Source organism: Petaurus breviceps, unplaced genomic scaffold (genome assembly GCF_028583685.1).
Source record: "Petaurus breviceps papuanus isolate PSGF00001 unplaced genomic scaffold, PetGlider_PUasm1.0 207, whole genome shotgun sequence".
In the NCBI taxonomy this organism is placed as follows: domain Eukaryota; kingdom Metazoa; phylum Chordata; class Mammalia; order Diprotodontia; family Petauridae; genus Petaurus; species Petaurus breviceps.
The window spans coordinates 13,104,295-13,122,030 of NW_027185850.1; the positions used below are offsets into that span (position 1 = coordinate 13,104,295).

Genomic DNA, 17,736 nt, shown 5'->3' on the forward strand with positions numbered 1-17,736 from the left:
CCTCGGCTCTGTCCACACTCTCTCTCCCCTGGGACCTCGGCTCTGTCTACACTCTCTCTCCCCTGGGACCTCGGCTCTGTCTACACTCTCTCCCCTGGGACCTCTTCTGTGCTCTGTCTACACTCTCTCTCCCTTGGGACCTCGGCTCTGTCCACACTCTCTCTCCCCTGGGACCTCGGCTCTGTCTACACTCTCTCTCCCCTGGGACCTCGGCTCTGTCTACACTCTCTCTCTCCTGGGACCTCGGCTCTGTCTACACTCTCTCTCCCATGGGACCTCTGCTCTGTCCACACTCTGTCTCTCCTGGGACCTCGGCTCTGTCCGCACTCTCCTGAAATAAAGTCACGTTCTGCTCTTGTATCTCCTGCTCGCCCAGGCCCACGCCAATGGCATCTAAAGCCCCAGCCTCTCCTGGACACTCACCCTTCTGTGGGGCAGCACGGGCCAGGGCTCAGCTGCTGGGCCTCAGTGACCCAGCCTCCCCACACTGTCCTGAAGACACTGTTACTCAATGCACATGAAGGACGTGGCTGGCCTTCAGACCCTGTCCCGATGTCGGCGATCGTTGTCCTTTTTATGACACTAGGCATAGGAAGCCTCAATTCTTCCCTTTCCCTCCTCTGCCCTCCCTCTGCAGTCACTGACCGAGTCCAGTCATGCCCCCATGCCAGTCCCCTTGTTCCCGCTCGGGCCCCTCGGCCCTGCTCAGTCCTGTGTCAGGCGCTGCTGAGCCCTGGAGTACAAAAGGAAGTAGAAGCAGCCCCTGCCCTCAGGAGCTGATAGTCTGGGGGCAGACAGTGCACAGACAGATCTACACGTAGCAGGTGATAGATGGAATTAATCGAGAATGACAAAGAGGGGAAGGCGAGAAGCTGGGGAGGCTTGGGTGAAGGGGGGACTTAGAGGAAGCCAGAGAGTTAGAGCGGAGCAGGGAGGGCGTTTGGGGCGTGGGTGATGGCGGAGAAGGCGCCGGAGCCAAGAAGTCCTAGGTCTTGCTTGTGGTGGTGCCAGGAGCCCAGTGTCACAGCTCAAGAGCGTGGGTCAAGGAGGGCAGTGTCAGAAGGCCAGAGAGGTGGGAGGAGGCAGCTTTTGTCTTTGTTCTGCAGACCACAGGGAGCCCCGAAGGTGATTGAGTGGGGCCGGGGTGGCATGGGCAGACCCAAGCTTTGGTGGCCTCAGGGCCGGCAGAGCCTGGCAGCGCCTGCACAGGGCCGGGTATGGGGGGCTGCAGGTCTGCAGTGGTGATGAGGAGGGGGCAGGGGGCCGCGGCCTTGGCTCCAGACTTGGGCCCTTCTCCTCTTTGCCTTGTCTGTATGACCGCCACTCTGAGACTCCCAGAGTCTGCCGCTGATGATGTCGCTGCCCAGAAGTCCCCTGTGGCTCCCTGGAGGGTGAGGCTGCAGAGTCCCCAGCCCGGCCTCTGAAGCCCCTCACTGTCCAGCCCCCACTCACTCGTCGCAGCTCCGCTCTTGTGATTTCCCAATGATAATGAACATGTGACGTGTGTTGTTGAGCCCGTCCATGCCGTGTCTGACTCCTCTGGCCCCATTTGGGGTTTTCCTGGCAAAGATGCTAGAGTGGTTTTACCATTTCCTGCTTCGGCTTATTTGCTGATGAGGAAACTGAGGCAGACCAGGTGAAGTGACTTGTTCAAGGTTACATGGCTAGCTGAGGAACATGAGTCTCCTGAGTCTACTGTACCACCATTTATATGATTATTACAATTTAAGTTATTCATATTAGAATAAATATGCCACACGATATAATAAGCACCTAGGTCATGCTGTGGGTTGGGAAAACCTGAGTTGGGAATGTGGCCACAGACACTTCCTAGTGGTGTGACCCTGAGCAGGCCATCTCACCTCTGCCTGCTGTTTCCCCTCCTGTCACCCAAGTTGTTGTCAGGCTGAGATGTGAGGGGCTCGGCACAATGCCTACACACAGTAGACACTTACTAAATGCTTATTCATGGCCTTGTTTTCCCTTCCCTCCTGCACTCTCCTTCCCCTTCCTGCCAGCCTCCCTGCCGCCCTCAGTTACAGCATCCCATCCCCTCTGCATGGCACTTAGCCAGCTGTCCACCAGGTGCCCCCCGCAGGCTGGCGCTCCCTCATGCGATCACCACCTGTGCTCTTGGCGTGTACTTGCCAGTGAGCAGAAGCTCGGTGAGGGCAGGGTCTGCTTCCTGTCTGCTCCAGGAGCCTGGCCCCCCCACCCACAGAAGGGCAGTCAGTCTTTGTGGGATTGACTTGAGAGGGTCAGCTCCAGGGTGGATGCCGCCCTTCTTCACCTGGGCCTCCCTGGCCTCACTTGTGCCAGGTGACTGGCTCCACTTGGCCTCTGCCCCCTTTGCTCCCATTTCTGCACTGCCTCTGGGCTTGGGCAGGAGCTCCCTTGGCTTTGCTTTGGTGAAGCAGTCAGTAGGGATTTGGGGAATGAAAGAATGAATGAATGAATGAACGTATGCATGCACGAGAAAGGCTCGAGAGCCTGCATCCAGGCAGGTCGTGCTCAGAAACTGCTTCTCTCTCCGGCCGCCATTGGCCTCTCTCAGCTTTGGTCAGGCCTGATGCTTCTTGTTGTCCATTGGAGCAGAGTGCCACGGGCTGCAGGGTGCTGCCAGCTCCAGGCCGGACACGGGCAGGGAGCAGGACGTCCCACGTCTTCGGGTGTCCATGGTGAGACTGTTGCTGGGAATCCTGCTTCTTTAGGGAGCCTCCTGTAGAGGCACTAGGCTGAGCTCGCTCTGGTGCTTGGGGAGGCGTTGCACTGGGTCCTTCAGCGTCCCTGGCCCCCTGGCCGCGCTGAGCTCGCGGCTGAGCCTGACAGTCAGCACCCTGCAGCCATGCAGTCATGAGGGGTGCGCACGTTGGCAGCTCTGTCATCACATGTGACTCATGTTCATGACTTTTGTGCTGATGAAAATGTGGTGCAGAGGCCTGAGTGTGAGCTCCGTTTTCCAGAGCTGCTTCCTCTTGCATCGCCGTCACCTCTCCCTGACTCAATGTCCTCCTCTGTAAAGGAAGAGCCATGAGCTTGCCCCAGCTGCCCAGGAGGCTTTCCTGAAGAAGCGTTTTCCGTGGTGTTGCCATGTCCCCATTAGCAGCGTCCTCTTAGATGCCCCCAACCTAGGCAGCCCTGGGGGAGGCAGGAGCTGGTGTGCCCCGTTTGGGCCCGTACTCTCTCATCCCTGGGCCTGCCAGGGGAGAAGCTGTGTCAGGTGCCCGCTCTAAGTAACCCGTGAGGTAGCATCCTCTCCTCCAGCTGTCCCAGGGTGGTGTGTGGGTTCTCACGGCTTCCAGGGGAAGGTAAGTGGTCACTAGTTCACAGAGAGGCTTGCACCTTGTGGGAGAGACAACCCGTGTCTCCATCCAGTGCCTGCCTGGGTGCTACCCTGGCTCCCGGGCACCAGCCCAGCCCCTGCCACCGATACGCCTTCCCATCAGATGCCGTGTGTCCCGGCAGCTGGCCGTCACTAGATTTGGCCCTCATTCCGCTCTTGGGTTGGCTGTGATGAGACTGTACAAGTGGGACCAGCCCCATTGTGCAGTAGAAGTTCAGGCTTCCGTTGCCTGGGAGGGGCAGGGCCGAGGACTCGAGCCCAGATCACTGGCAGGTCATCTGGTCCGGTTCCTTCGTTTCTCACACCTGGAAATCAAGGCCCAAGAACATTGGGTGCTTTGGATGCGCCTCATCTGCCCGCGGAGTCACAGATGCACCCGGCGGCCTCTGGATTTCAGGGGCTGGTCCTCTGCCCTCCCTGATGCCACGTGTGGACTTAAGGGGCTTGTCATTCATTGTCCTGCTGGTCTATGCACGTCCTGCTCAGAACAGCACTGCTGTTTAGTCTCTGTGACTCAGCGCTGCTTTACCAAAGCAGGGCACGTTTGTCCTCAAACAGAGCCCATGTTGGGGCAGCTGGGTGGCACAGTGAATAGAGCACCGGCCCTGGAGTCAGGAGGACCTGAGTTCAAATCTGGCCTCAGACACTTAGCACTTACTAGCCATGTGATCTTGGGCAATTAATATAAGTAAATTTACTTATGTTAATTATAATTTACTTTTATAATGAAATTTAAAATGAAAAGAGAAAGTAGTTTCTTGCCCCTCATTAGATTTAAATAAGACTTGAAGAGTTTTTGGTAGCTCTTTAACTTGCCCTTGGATCAGACCTGGAGGCCTATGGATTTATGACTGGGCTTTGTAAGTGGGTCCCTCGATTCTCCTGGTGGTGAGCGAGCTGAATGCCCAGCAGCCGCGGTGCCATATGCCGCTGCCACGTAGCCGTGAAACGCTCCGCTTTGTGCTGACACCGTCTCAACCACACACTATTGTTCGTTCCAGGTGATCTTTGGCAAGTCCAGCTGTTCAGAATTTTCAAAGGAAGCCTACACAGCTGTAGTGTATCATAACAGGTACCAAATTCGATGATTTCTTTCCAAGTCCCCCTTCCCAAGCACTTCCTCCTTAACATTACTCCAGCCTTTCCTGTGTTTTCTGTGTGTTGTACCTGAGTGTGCCAGATTCTAGAAAACTGATGTCTGGTTATGATTTCCTTCCTGTAGGTGCACACTGACTCTTTCTATCCCACACAGCAGCTCTGACTCCCAGACTCCCTGGTGGCTGGTACCGCGGGAAGAGAGAACCATTGTGCTTACTGAATCTGCTCCACACTCAGATTGTCTGACCTTAGCCGGGCTGTCTCTTACTTATGTCTAGTTGGCTGCCTGTCAGATATTTCACATCCAGAATGTCCAAACTTTAGCCGTTTTTCCATCAGAGTGACAGTGTGGAACATTGGAGAGGGTGCTAACCTTGGGGTCAGAAAGACCAGGGTTCAGACTCTGACACTTCCTAGCTATGTGACCTTGGATGATTCACCTTTGTCTGCCTCAGTCTCCTCACCTGTAAAATGGTGAAATTGGATTCAGTGGCCCCCAAAGTCGAGGGACTTTGATTCTGTGTTCCTCTGTTCCTGCCTTCCCTTGGTCCGTCTCACCAGGGGGCAGTGGCAAGACCAGTAGATACAAATGGACTTTCCTAAATCTTCCTTTTCCCCCAGCATTTTTCCCTGTAGTCAGCCTACCTCATGTCCCCAAGAAGAATGTGTCCTTCAAGGCTCAGCATGGCCTCAATGACCTCTAGACGCTTCCAACTCCTGTGTTCTCTGATGGGCCCCTTCCTTCTTGTGGAAGCCCTTCCGAGACCTCGTCCCCCGACTCTCCTTTGGGCTCAGACATTCTTCCTTCTTCCCCCAGCTCCTGGTCAGAGCTCAGGTCTCCCCTTTTGCACACAGACACAGGGCACAGAAGGCAGGTGCCCACCCTGTCTGTCCCCAGGCCACAGTCCTTCCTCATCACCCACCCTATCTGTCCCCAGGTATCTGGGGACATCACCTACCCCCCTTCTCCTTTGACTGCGCCCTCCCTGTTCTCCTGGGTTGGCATCTCCTCGCCTGCTTGGACTATCTTCTTAGGGACCAGTGCTAGCCTCTGCCTTCCTTCTGCCTCCCAGGCCAGGGGCCACACTCCTCCCTCACACCTTAATGACCTCTGGGTGCCTTCACTGGGTGCGTTCAGGTTTGCAAAACCCTTTATAAGTAGTCAGTAAATATTGATTAAGCACCTGCTGTGAGCCAGGCACTGAGGATACCAGGAAAGGCAAAGACATTCCCTGCCCTCGAGGAGCACCCAGTCTGATGGAGGAGATGACACGTGCAAGTAGCCGCGGAGAAACAAGCTAAAGACAGGATAACCTGGGGATGGTCAGTGGGAGGGAGGCACTGAGGAGTGGCCGGGGCATTGGGAGAAGCTTCCTTCTTGTACAGAGGGGGTTCCATTGGGCTCTCACAGCAACCCTGGCAAATGAGGAAACTGAGGCAGCCAGAGGTACGTGGCCAAGGTCAGACAGCTAGCCAGTGTCAGGCAGGATTTGAACTCCAGGCAAGTGCTCTAACACCGAGCCGCTAAGCTGCTGCCCGTGTGTCCTGGCAGCCCTCGAGGCAGACTGTCCTGCAGCATTCTCGTTCTGCATCTCCACAAGCAGTTCTGTGTCCAACTTGCTGATTTCCATTCATTTTGCCGTCCCCTCAGTTACTTTGGGGTCACCCTTGTTTCCTTTCTCCCCCACCTCCTCTATCCAGGGGCAGAAGTCTGTCCCAGCCCTCTGTGTCCTTGTTCTCCCTTGGCCCCATTCTCTTCCTGCGGCCAGCATCCTGACTCAGGCCCTCCTTGCATCTTGTCTAGCCTGGCCCTTCCTAGGGCATCTGGAGCAGTGCCCACATAGCTTCTTTCTGCTTGGTCTCTCCAATGTGCTGTGATCTTTCTCATCCATCTGCTTAACAGACCAGCTGGTAAAGATTCCCTTTCTTCTTCAGTAAGTGAGGCCCCGGCTCCTTAGCGGACAGTCAGGGGGTTCCTGTACGCGGGGCCCTCTGTCCCTTTCCTTCCCTATGGGTCTCCTGTGTATCAGCTGAAGGGGATCATGTTTGGACTCCACTTCAAAGCCGGCTGTGGGATCTCCTGCCTCTACCTGTTGGCTTAAGCTGTTTCTTCTGACCAGAGTGCCTGCCACCTCTCCGTGTCAGGATCCTGCCCGTACACGCTGTATGTGTGCATCCCAGAGACCACAGAGCCTTTCCTGACTGGCCCCAGTCTGTCCTCCTCTGAACGCTTGTGCCCTGTCTGCTGACCTCTTTAGCCTTCTGTTGAGCTCTTTGTCTCATGTCTGAGGTTGTGAGGAAAAAGGCAAGATGCGTGAGGACTGACAGGAGGCCAGGACAGGAGCAGGGCAGAAGCCAGATTAAAGATGGAAGGGTTCAGGCACTGGGGGCAGACACGATTTTCAGGAAGTTCTTTCTGTAAAGAGAATGAGATGGGTGGAATGGCAAGTTGAGTGCCGTCAGAAGGTCCAGGGAGACATCATCAGAATTCAGCTCGTTTGAAAGCAGGGCAAGGAAGCAGCCGAGGGAGGAACTGCACATGCCCGAGCAGAGATGATTGGAAATGGGATCCAGAATCTAGCTTTAGGGAGCCCTGCAGCGAGAATGGTGGGCTGTGCTCTAGGCCGTGAGATGTAAGGGCTTCTGCCCGGGACGTGTTGGGGGCCAGAACTGGAGCTGGGTGGAAAAGAGAGGAGAAGGTGTGGACCTTGGGGGAGTGACAAGGGAGGAGATGCGTGCAGAAGAGAAGGGGGCATAAGCGAGGGCTGGTTTCTCCCTTGCACAGTGCCCGCTACCCAGTGGGTGCTTCCTAAGTAAATCTTTGTCGACATGAATCGAGAGATTGCCTTGCCCTGCAGCGGGGACCAGCCAGTGTGAAGTGCGGCGGATTTGTGGGAGGTAGACTCAGTTGGAATATCGATGGATGCACAGGAGCTTGGGAGCCAGAGCGGAGGAGGCAGAGGGCAAGGGCTGCCCGGAGTGGAGGAGTGCCCGTGCAGGAGTGGAGGACGTTCTAGGCCAGTGAGGACTCTCAGGGCAGGGATCAGTGAATTCCTCAAGCAGCATTCCTTCCCAGGTCAGCTTTAGTATGGAGGCTCCTGAAGCCTGCAGGGGACAAGATGTGGCAGAAAAGGGATGAGTGGGTGCTCCCGTGGGAGTGGAATAGGCCTGGGCCAGTTAGGACCAGAAATCCTGCTGAGTCCATACTAGCTTCCGATTGATTGTGAAACAGTTATGGACATTCGGCCCGTGATGTTGAGGGTTGGCTCCCAACTCTAAGCCTGAGTGTCATGGAGGTTAATGAGGTTTTCTCCAAAAATGTCCCAAGCTGCTACTCAAACACAGAATCCTGGGCCAGGCGCTGTAGGAGCTTAGCAGGAATCTCTGTAATTCCATAGCAGCTGAGAACAAGACTCACCCAGGAGGCCCACAGAGGTGCTTTTTAACTGTTCATTGTAGAAGAAGGAAGAAGCGTACCGTGATCACGGGAAGCTTTTTGTGCCGTGGACCCCATGTGACAGCACTTTTTATATTCTGGAAGAAACAAGGACGACAGTGAATATAGAGCAGACTTCACCCACGCGGATCCTTTCCCCTCTTTCCCAAAGGACCACTGAAGAAGGATTTTAAAATTGCAGCATTCTGGTCTTTTTGTTTGTTTTGTTTTTTAATTTTCAGAGGCTAAGGCCCTATAGAAATACAGTTTAGGAGTGTAAGAAAGTATCTTTCCTTTTGTGTCCTTTGAGCGTGTTGAGATGAGCACATAATGATAAATATTGTTAGAAACTCCACGAGTGACGTTAAACTAAACATTGTATCTGTGCTGTGCTTCCAACCTTTAATCAGAGCTTCTTTGTTTTCTGTTAAGATCCCCAGATTTCCATGAAGAAATTAAAGTGAAACTTCCCGCCACCTTAACCGACCACCACCACCTGCTTTTTACCTTTTATCACGTGAGCTGCCAGCAGAAGCAGAACACCCCCCTGGAGACTCCAGTTGGCTACACGGTGAGCACGCTTTACTCAGTAGTGTTGACAAGGAGGGAGTATTGTACGTGAATGATGACATCATTTAAGCTGTTACTGGATGTAAATATCATGGTTCTAATAATTACTGTTTCCAAGAAGAAAAAGATTTCTTTTCTTCTGTGGTCACAAGTCTTCTTATAATTATAACCCCCCATATGCTGGGGTCCTATACTAGGGGAAGCCAACTTAGAACCATCATTTTGGTTTTCCAATAACTAAAGCCCTTTTGGGATCAGACGAAGACACACCTTCTTTGTACCAGATAATGTTCTGTCATAAATAGGGTCTTTTCTAATAGAGACCAGTATTTAAGCTGTTGTTTCCTTTTCTCTAAAGTGGATACCAATGCTTCAGAATGGACGGTTGAAGACTGGTCAGTTTTGTTTGCCTGTCTCCCTGGAAAAGCCACCTCAGGCTTATTCGGTGCTCTCTCCTGAGGTCAGTATCTCTCATGTTGACATTTAGAGAAATTAAGAAAGAAGTAAAAATCCACAGAAAATAGGGAAAAAATTCTGCTTGGCTGGTTTGTTGAGGTGGATCTTGTTCTGAAACATACTGGTTCTAATCGCTTGAAGGAGTGTGATTTCATTGGCGTGAGCGCTCCTTCTGCCCCTAGGGTTGACAGCCTTAACAGCCCTTCCTGGGCAGACACTCTGGGAATTTCTGTGGCTAGAAATACACAATCTTTTCTGCCCTGAGCCAGGTTGCCCCAGTCAGGAGGCCTGTTGGTGGCGGCCATTTGGCTTGGGAGCTGGTCCTGCTGAGATGAAGGCCCACAGCAGCTTTGCTCTGGCCTCCTCTGCAAGGGCTACAGACTGGCTTTGTGCCTCTGTTGCTGTGGACGGTCTGTGAAAACTCCAGCTAGAGGGAACCATCAAAAATGGTTTGTTCCAGGCTTCCTTTCAGTTCCCAAGCTGCATGCCTCGGAGCTTGTGTCTTTCTGGGAAGGCCCAAGGAGGCTAAGCTCCATTGTGACAAGCCTGTTCTTTGGTGATTGACCCCAAATTGAGATAAATCATTATGAAAACATGTAACAATAAAACATTTGTTTACAAGAGTCTAATTTCCAGGATCGCGCCTTTATGGGAAGTGAATTTATAGCCTCCTGGTCATTTAGTCCTGTGTATCTAACAGATACTTCATCAAAAGAGCCTTCAGTAGAAAATACATTGTTGAGCAACTTCCAGCTCTCCCCATGACTGCACTGGCCAGTGCTGGGGCAAAGTCAGACAGGAATGCTGGGGATGCCCCCTCTTGCTCTGCCCGCCAGGAGGCCCGATCCCCACGGTCAGCAGCCAGGGGCCCCCACCCTCTCCCTGCCCTGTTTGAGAATTCCCCCGTATTCAGATGGCAGGGCAGATCCTGGCCTGCTTCCGACCCACCGACTCCTCGGAAGAGGAAGGCGAGTCAGCTGGATAAGTGAATTTAAGCCTATCTTGTGAAAGCTTTATTTTGATACGATTTGTTTTCATTCCCTCTTCCCTCATTCTCTACCCAGTGTTGCCCATTGTCATAAAGGAAAAAAGAGTTCCACAGCCCTGAGTCCGTCAGCCAGTTCTGGAAGTGTTTCCATGCCCGTAGACCCTGCTCCCCACCTCTGCCCAGAAGGGAGAGCACTTCCCCTTTGCTCATCTGTAGAATGGCCTCACTCCTAGCACCCGCCTTCCAGGGTCATTGTGAGGGCCGCTGACATAATGTTTGCAAAGTGCTCAGCCCAGGCACAGCAGGCGCTTGGCAGTTGCGTGTCTCCTTTCTTCCTCCTCTCCGGGATGGGCTTGGCTTCCATGGCGCGCCATGCTGAGGGGCACCCGAGAACACACCTGGGGCGGACGGTGATGATGGGGCAGACTGAGGCACGTTTAGCTGGGGCTCCAGGGAAGCCCGGAGGAGGGAGGTAGCGCATCCCAGGCGGGGGTGGGGGGGAAGGCGTGTGGTGGAGCGGATCGGCTGTGCTGTGCTGTGCTCTGCTGTGGACGTGGCTTTCACGTAGACTGGGCAGTCATTGTGCTGGTCACTCGTTACAGGTGCCTCTCCCCGGAATGAAGTGGGTGGATAACCACAAGGGTGTTTTCAATGTCGAAGTGGTTGCTGTCTCTTCTATTCATACCCAGGTGAGTGTGCAGGGAGTCTGTGATCAGACCTCATTTGTATCGTACACGACTCACTGTTTACGGAGGGATTTCACAAAAGGATTCTGTGTAAATAAGCACATCTCTTCAAGGCTCTGGCTATAGGCTCTGCTTGAGCGGCTGGGGCTCCCGCTTGTCCTTTTCTCACTGATTGCATTCTGTCCCGTGTGCTGGCGGATGTTGCTGGTCCTGAGTTTGACTGTCCTGTTGACATAGGACCGTGAGTCCTATGAGCAGTAAGTATTCTGATCTGGTGGACAAAGCGGGAGAGTATTTTACCACGATTCAGTCCTGTGGCTCCTTCCAGGAGGCCTGGGCATGCCACAAAATTTGGGTTGACATAGCAGATGTGTGACCCTGGACAAGTCCCCGACCCTCTCAGTGGCTCAGGGAATCAACTCTTGAAGATTGCAAGTTGTAGAATTTGAATCTGTCTGCGTTGGTAGAGGGAGTGCTTCACTGGCACTGGTGAATTCATGGGTCAAGCAAACGGCATTGTACCTTTGGTACCTTTAAGATACTGTTATGAAAATAATATACCCTTGGAGAGAAATTCTTTCATGATGAAGAAAGTAGTATTTTAATAAGATTATCGACCTAGATTATGTAAGAGCAGCCAGATGGCACCGTGCTTAGTGCATTGGGCTTGGAGTCAGGGAGATTCATCTTCCTGAGTTTGAATCTGGCCTGAGACACCAGCTGTGTGGCCCTGGGCAAGTCACTTAACCCTGTTTGCCTCACTTTCCTCATCTGTAAAATGAGTTGGAGAAGGAAATGGCCAACCCTACTTGGGGACCTCAGTCTACATGTTGACTTTCCCTCAGCCACACGCAGACATAGTCATGCTCTTACAGTCACCTGTGAAGGCACCGTCTGCGTGTCTCAGCATTCTGAGGTCTCCTCCTCCGTCTCCCGGCTCTGTGTCTCTCCCTCTGTCTCCTCTCATGTGTCTTTGCTCTCTAGCCTCGTCCTTTCCCAGGCCTTCTCCCCCTGTGGCTTACCTTGTTGAGGTGACCCCCACCACCTGTGCAGGTGACCCCTTCTGTCCATTTCTCCTCTCCTCCCGGGCTCTCACTTCTCCTCAGCCTCCCCCTCTACTCTTCGTAAACGTGCTCTTGTCTCCCCATCTTCCACAAACACTCATTGGATCCTTCCATCCCTGCTGAGGAGCAGCCCACTTCTCTTCTGCCCTTTGTGGCTAAACTCCTGAGAAGCCATTTATGCAGGGGCCTCCACTTTCTCTCCTCTCACTCTCAACCCCTTATAGTCCTGCTTCTTCCAAAGGCACCGGGGATCTCTTAGTGGCCTTTCCCCAGGCCTCATTCTCCTTGGCCTCTCGGCAGCCTCTGCCACATCCATCACTCTCTCTCCTGGCTCACCTCCTCTGCCTCCTTTTGGGGCCTCCTCCAGATCATGCCCTCTGATCACAGGGATTCCTCAGTCCTATCCTGGGCCCTTTGCTCCTCCTGGTGAGCTCATGAGCTCCCCTGGATCTCATGCCCATCCCCACCTGGCCTGCCCTAGTCTCTCATCTCTGGCTGTGTTCAGAGGTTCAGACTGGGTGTCCTGTCTCCTTTGCCCTCCCCACCTGCCTTCACCGTGACTGGCTTCTCACGTCCAGTCTGTCCCCAGGCCCACGGCTCTCACCTCTGCGGCATCTCTCGACTGCTCCCCTTCTCTGACGCTGCCCCCGCCCTGCATCTCTGGCTGCCTTTCAGAATCTTAGACTGACCCATCTCCCCCTTCCCTGGCGCTCTGCCTGAGCCTTCCAAGCACAGGGTCTGAGCCCGGGGGTGTCAGTGGGTGCTCTGCGTGCCCGTCACCTGCTCCTTGGTTCTCTTCTAGGACCCTTACCTGGACAAGTTCTTTGCTCTGGTTAATGCCCTGGATGAGCACATGTTCCCTGTGCGTATAGGGGACATGAGGATCATGGAGAACACCTTGGAGAATGAGCTGAAGAGCAGCATTTCTGCGCTGAGCTCGTCCCAGCTGGAGCCGGTGGTGCGCTTCCTTCACCTGCTGCTCGACAAGCTGATTCTGCTTGTGGTGCGGCCGCCGGTCATTGCTGGCCAGATAGGTAACGTGGCCAGTGTGAGCTGACCCAGTGGGCGGCTCAGCACGAGTCATGGGCCTGTCAGGAGGGAGACCAGCTTACATTTTGGATGGGGAGTGGGGAGACAGAAGGCATAATAAGTTATTTTAGTACAAAATAATACAGTATGAGTGCATGAAAAAGTGCCCCCTGAGGCTTGAGGCAAAAGAACTTTGTGGATCAGACATCAGGGAAAGCATGTGAAAGATGAGCTGGGTCTGAACGAGCAGAGAGGCGAAGGAAGGCGTTCTAGGACTGAGAGAATGGACATACCGAGAGACCAGAAAATCTAAGCCGTGTTCAGAAAGAGGGAAGGACTTGGTTACCTGGAGTATTTCGGAATGAGGCTAGAAAGACAGGGTCCGATGGAAGACTTGGACAGACAGTGACCGACTGACCACGGTGGAAGCTGAGGAGGTAGAGATGGCAGGGCTCGGGAGCAGGGTGGGTCTGTGGAGTGAGGAGTTGGAGGTGATGCCAGCATCACACACCCTGAAGACTGACAGAGTGGTGCAGCCCAGACCAGAACTGAAGATGGTTCTTTGGGGTGAAGTCCAGGAGTTCTGTTCTGAACAGCCCGCGTTTGGGATGTCTCCAGGACATATGGCGTGAAACGTTCTGTGGGCATTCAGTGGTGTGGGAGAGGTGCTTGGGAGAGTGTGAGGCTGCCTAGAGAGGATCGTTAAATCTATGGGCACTAATGAGATCCCCATGAGAGGAGAAGGAGAGAGAAGAGACCCAGGGAACAGCCGTACTTACAGTGTGGGTGGTGGTACCACAGAGGCGACTGAGAAGGAGAGATAGTGTCAGAGAGAGGAACCCAGGGAGAGAGATGGAAAGAAGCTCTGTGTTCAGAGACCCAGAAAGGACACCTCTGTAGCTGTGGTAGCTGCATTTGTGAGTGTAGAAACCTCTGGCTTGTGAGCTCCTGGAAGGCACTGCTTTATCCCCTGTGCATGGCACACAGCAGGCGCCTAATAGAGGTCTGATGACTAGACTGCACATGCCCACCGGGGCAGCATATTGGGATGTGCCAGTCAGGACAGCTGATGTGCTTAGGAGAGCCCATATCTGTGGGCTCCAGTGATGTCGGCGTTTAATCTCCCCCTGCCCTCCTAGAGGCAGAGAGGGTGGAGATCCAGCCCTTATGTTCCGACTGCCCAAATAACACAAAGCTTTTCTCCTTGTCTTATCAAGTCAACCTTGGACAAGCATCTTTTGAAGCGATGGCTTCCATTGTCAATCGCCTGCACAAAAACTTGGAAGGGAGTCAGGACCAACATGGCCGAAACAGCCTCCTGACATCGTACATTTATTACGTTTTCCGCCTGCCCAATACTTATCCCAACTCGCCATCACCAGGTACTTGATTCTTTGGCACTGAGCTGACAGCGGGTGAGCTTGGTGGCATTTACTGCGTTATTCTCGGGTGGGTGGAATGCCTGCATGATGATCTGGGAGGCTGGACAGTGAGCAGGGCACCTCGCTGGCCATGCCCAGGACTCCTCATCTGGGATTTTGGTCTCCCTTTTGGCAAGCAAAGCTAAATACAACCTGATCCTGGGTTGGAGAGGAACATTTGTTTACTCGACTCTGATCAGACCATTGGATTTTTTGTTTGCATTTCACTAAAGATGCTTCTATTCATAAGTTTGAGAACCACTCTTTGTCTGTGGTGGTGCGATCTGAAGGTCAGAGACAGCCACCCAGAAGAGACCTTTAGGGACTGCCTGCAATGTGATAATCAAGCCCCACGTCTGGAGCACTTCTGCCCTTTTCCCCCTAATTCCATAAGGCACATGCCATTCACACTGCCAGTGTGTTCCTGGTGTGTTTTCCCAGGCGATCTGTGATTCACTGGTAGTGCCATAATGATTGACCCTTTCCAGATAACGGTAGTGCTAGGCATGTGCTTTATAGTTACAGTGGGCTTCCTATTGGGAGTCCTCAAGCCAGCAGATTTTAGTTTGTTCAACTCAAAAGACCTTCTCAGGTCTTGTTTTTAATGAAGGAGAAGGGCCTTTGGCGGCCTTTTTATTTTCCTTGAAATCTAACCAGGGGAAAAAAGTAATTCTTTGCAGCAAGTCTTGGGGGAGATGTCTTCTTGACTGGTTTTGTAGATAAAAAGCGTGAGTGGCAGAAGGGGGCATTCCCTGGTGGGTGATGAGAGGGCCTGGAGTCGGAATGATTCTCTGCCCATCCATTGACCATGAGCCTGTGGTTATAACTAAGAGGTCATGGGCATTTGCATGGGAGGTCATAGTAGAACCCTCATGTTTCTGTTCCTCTGTTGAAGTGGTTAAAATGGAAGTCTCTTTAACCAGTGACCGTTTGGTCTCCCGTGTCAAAGGTCTGTGTTTTTCTTCTCTACATCCAGTGGTTTTCCTTTAGATGCAGAGGTCATTCATCTTCATGCTGAAATTTGAAGGAAGGAGTAAAAATTTAATCAAGCTCTTTGAGGGTCTTAAGCCTTTTCTGATGGATTTCTGTTTGTGTGATTATATGCTGTTTCATGATCCCCTGAAGGACCGGGGGGCTTGGGAGGATCCGTGCACTACGCCACGATGGCTCGATCTGCTGTGAGACCTGCCAGCCTTCACTTAAATCGCTCCCGGAGCCTCAGTAACAGTAACCCAGATATATCTGGGACTCCTACATCTCCAGATGACGAAGTACGCTCAATCATTGGGAGCAAGGTAAGCTGACACACGCCGTGTGTTTCCATGAATTTTGTTTGCATTTTATGAATAGTGTGAAGGAGGAGAAGTGTTCAGCTATTGGCAGTCTTGTTTCTGAGGTGCTTTGGAGTTGCAAATAGCTGAGAATTAGGAGGTATTGTTCTCCAAGCAGATAATTTAATTTTTTCATGTTAATGGTAAATATCCCTATTATCACAAACTACCTAATGTACTTTGTAGAAAACATAGTCTCTAAAGAGCCCAAATCTGTCTGCCAGATCTGGTCATCGGGGCCAGGAATACTGAAGCCAATCTAATGCAGATCAGCGTGTAACAAGCACCCTCTTGTGTTAGCCAGATCTCTCCTTTCTCATTTAAAAGCTGTCAGGTAGACCATGCACCCCTAACCTTCCCCTGTCCACCCCAGTGCCTTTAAGCTTGGGACCCTCTGGAGCCTGAGACAAAGGCACTGTTCTGGGCACTCTCAGTCCTTTGGACAAAGCCGTGCCTGGTGACCCATTATAAACTTATTTTGGCTAATAAATGCTTGTTTGATTGCATTGAATTGAGGTGGGCTCTTGTCCCACAACTAGACCTTTGCTGTGTGGCCTTTACTGGTGGGAATGGCATGATTGCCTTGCTCTAGGGCACGATACCATTATGGGAAGTTTGATGGGGGTGGGCTCTGCACATTAGGGTCCTAGAGAGGAATTAATAAGTAGGAGGCCCCCTATTAATAGCTTGTCATTGCTGGCTGATGAGACCAGTGTTTAGCAGACCCCCAACTTGTGTGGCTAGAGAACCTTAGAGACCCCTGACCCATCTGCACATCACAATAACAGTGCTTTCCCCAGTCAGCCTCTGGTTGATGTCTGGTTGAACACCATTCCTTTTTGAACAAGCCTGTAATTTCTTAATCAGAAATGCAGGCAAATTATTTAATCTAATAATTTTAAAATTAAAAAAAGCCCAGGACTCTCCGCCTATAAAGTCCCACTTAAACATCTCCTTACTTAGGCAGTCTCAGCCTTTTGTGAGGGGCCTGAGGGAGAGCCGAGCACAGACTGTCCACAGACTAGACACCGGCGGCTGCACATGCTTGGGCTCCCAGGAGACCGTGCACATGGGACCTAAATCGTCATCTTGGCTCTCACGGTGTGGTGAGAAGTCTGCTCCTTAGGAAGCTCTGCCAGGGAACAGGATGAGTTGAGGGCTTCATTTCATTTCTAAACTTGAAAGTGAGACAGACCTTGGGTCAGCCTGAGGCAGCGAGTTCTAGGTAGAATGCTCTGGATGTCTGTGAGGCTGGCATCATGTTACCATTGAAACCCCAGGAGCGTCACTGGTCCCAGACCTCTCCTGCCAAGGCTTGAGAGGTGTCAGGCCAAGAGATAGGAAAGACTTGAGAATGATTCCATCCTTAATTCAAGCAGTACCTTAGCAGTGAGTATGTCAGGCCTGGATGTTCCCCGCTGAACACCTGTCACTGCTTTAGCTTAAGTGAAATGACAGCCTGGGGTAATTGCTATTTCAGAAACAAGCGTTATAAGTGGATGGTGTTGCAGAGGGTTTTGCCGTTGTGTGATGCCTTTTGGTTATAGGGTATTTAACAAAGTAATTAGGATACAGCGCTGGATGGAGCCACTTGATGAATGTCTGTACAGTTTTCCATGGTCCTGCCGGTGATGGGGAGTCATCAGACTTCCCCGAGCAGCGCGATAAAAAGCATATTTGGACGGAGAGGAGAGGCCAGGCAGGCAGGCCGAAGCTGGTGCAGAAATCAGGGCCAAAAGGGAGTGGGGTTCCTTTGGGGGCGTTTAAGTTCAACTCCGCTCTCTTCTTAGGCAGGCTAACAGCTGTCCCTCCAGGCATGGTGGGACACGTGCTTTTAAGAAAGGAAAAGACAAAACTTTGAGATTGTAAAAACCCCAAATTTTGTTCTTTTCTGTCACCAAAAATATTACTTATTATCTGTTTTACATATTTCAGATTCATTGATAAGGAGAAAACATTTTCCTTTCTTCATTCATATAATATGAATGGAAGACTTTAAAGTCAGTAATTAGTGAACTTTACCAAAACCACTGAAAATCTGAACCCAAGCCAACGTCTTTGTGGCATCAATCAGTCAACAAGCATTTATTAATTGCCTCCTGTGTGCCAGGCCCCGGGCTGGACACTAGGAATGCAGTGACATGAATAAGGCAGGCTTTTCCATGTACCATATGGGTATATTAAAAACAAGACTCTCCAGACATAGGCTTGTTTCACTCCTAGCCCTTCTTCTGGGCTGACATCACCAGGCCGTTTGACCACAGAGCAAACAGCTGGGCCAGATGGCTGGGGACAGGCCTGGAAAAAGAAGAGG

At 52.2% G+C, this 17,736-nt stretch overlaps 1 protein-coding gene across 6 annotated transcripts in view; it reads left to right on the forward strand.

Annotated features, from left to right (window-relative positions):
• LOC138164907 (dedicator of cytokinesis protein 7-like) overlaps nt 1-17,736 on the forward strand; it is a 324,437-nt gene that overhangs the window by 260,266 nt on the left and 46,435 nt on the right. For 5 of the 6 annotated variants that reach the window (XM_069092865.1, XM_069092861.1, XM_069092862.1 and 2 more), the window contains exons 17-23: nt 4,345-4,415; nt 8,310-8,448; nt 8,806-8,907; nt 10,494-10,580; nt 12,444-12,675; nt 13,888-14,052; nt 15,217-15,386. In XM_069092865.1, coding sequence (XP_068948966.1) covers nt 4,345-4,415; nt 8,310-8,448; nt 8,806-8,907; nt 10,494-10,580; nt 12,444-12,675; nt 13,888-14,052; nt 15,217-15,386 — 966 coding nt within the window. Of the gene's footprint in view, nt 1-4,344; nt 4,416-8,309; nt 8,449-8,805; nt 8,908-10,493; nt 10,581-12,443; nt 12,676-13,887; nt 14,053-15,216; nt 15,387-17,736 lie in introns of those variants that run through there. The other variant, XR_011169221.1, reaches the window with a different exon arrangement.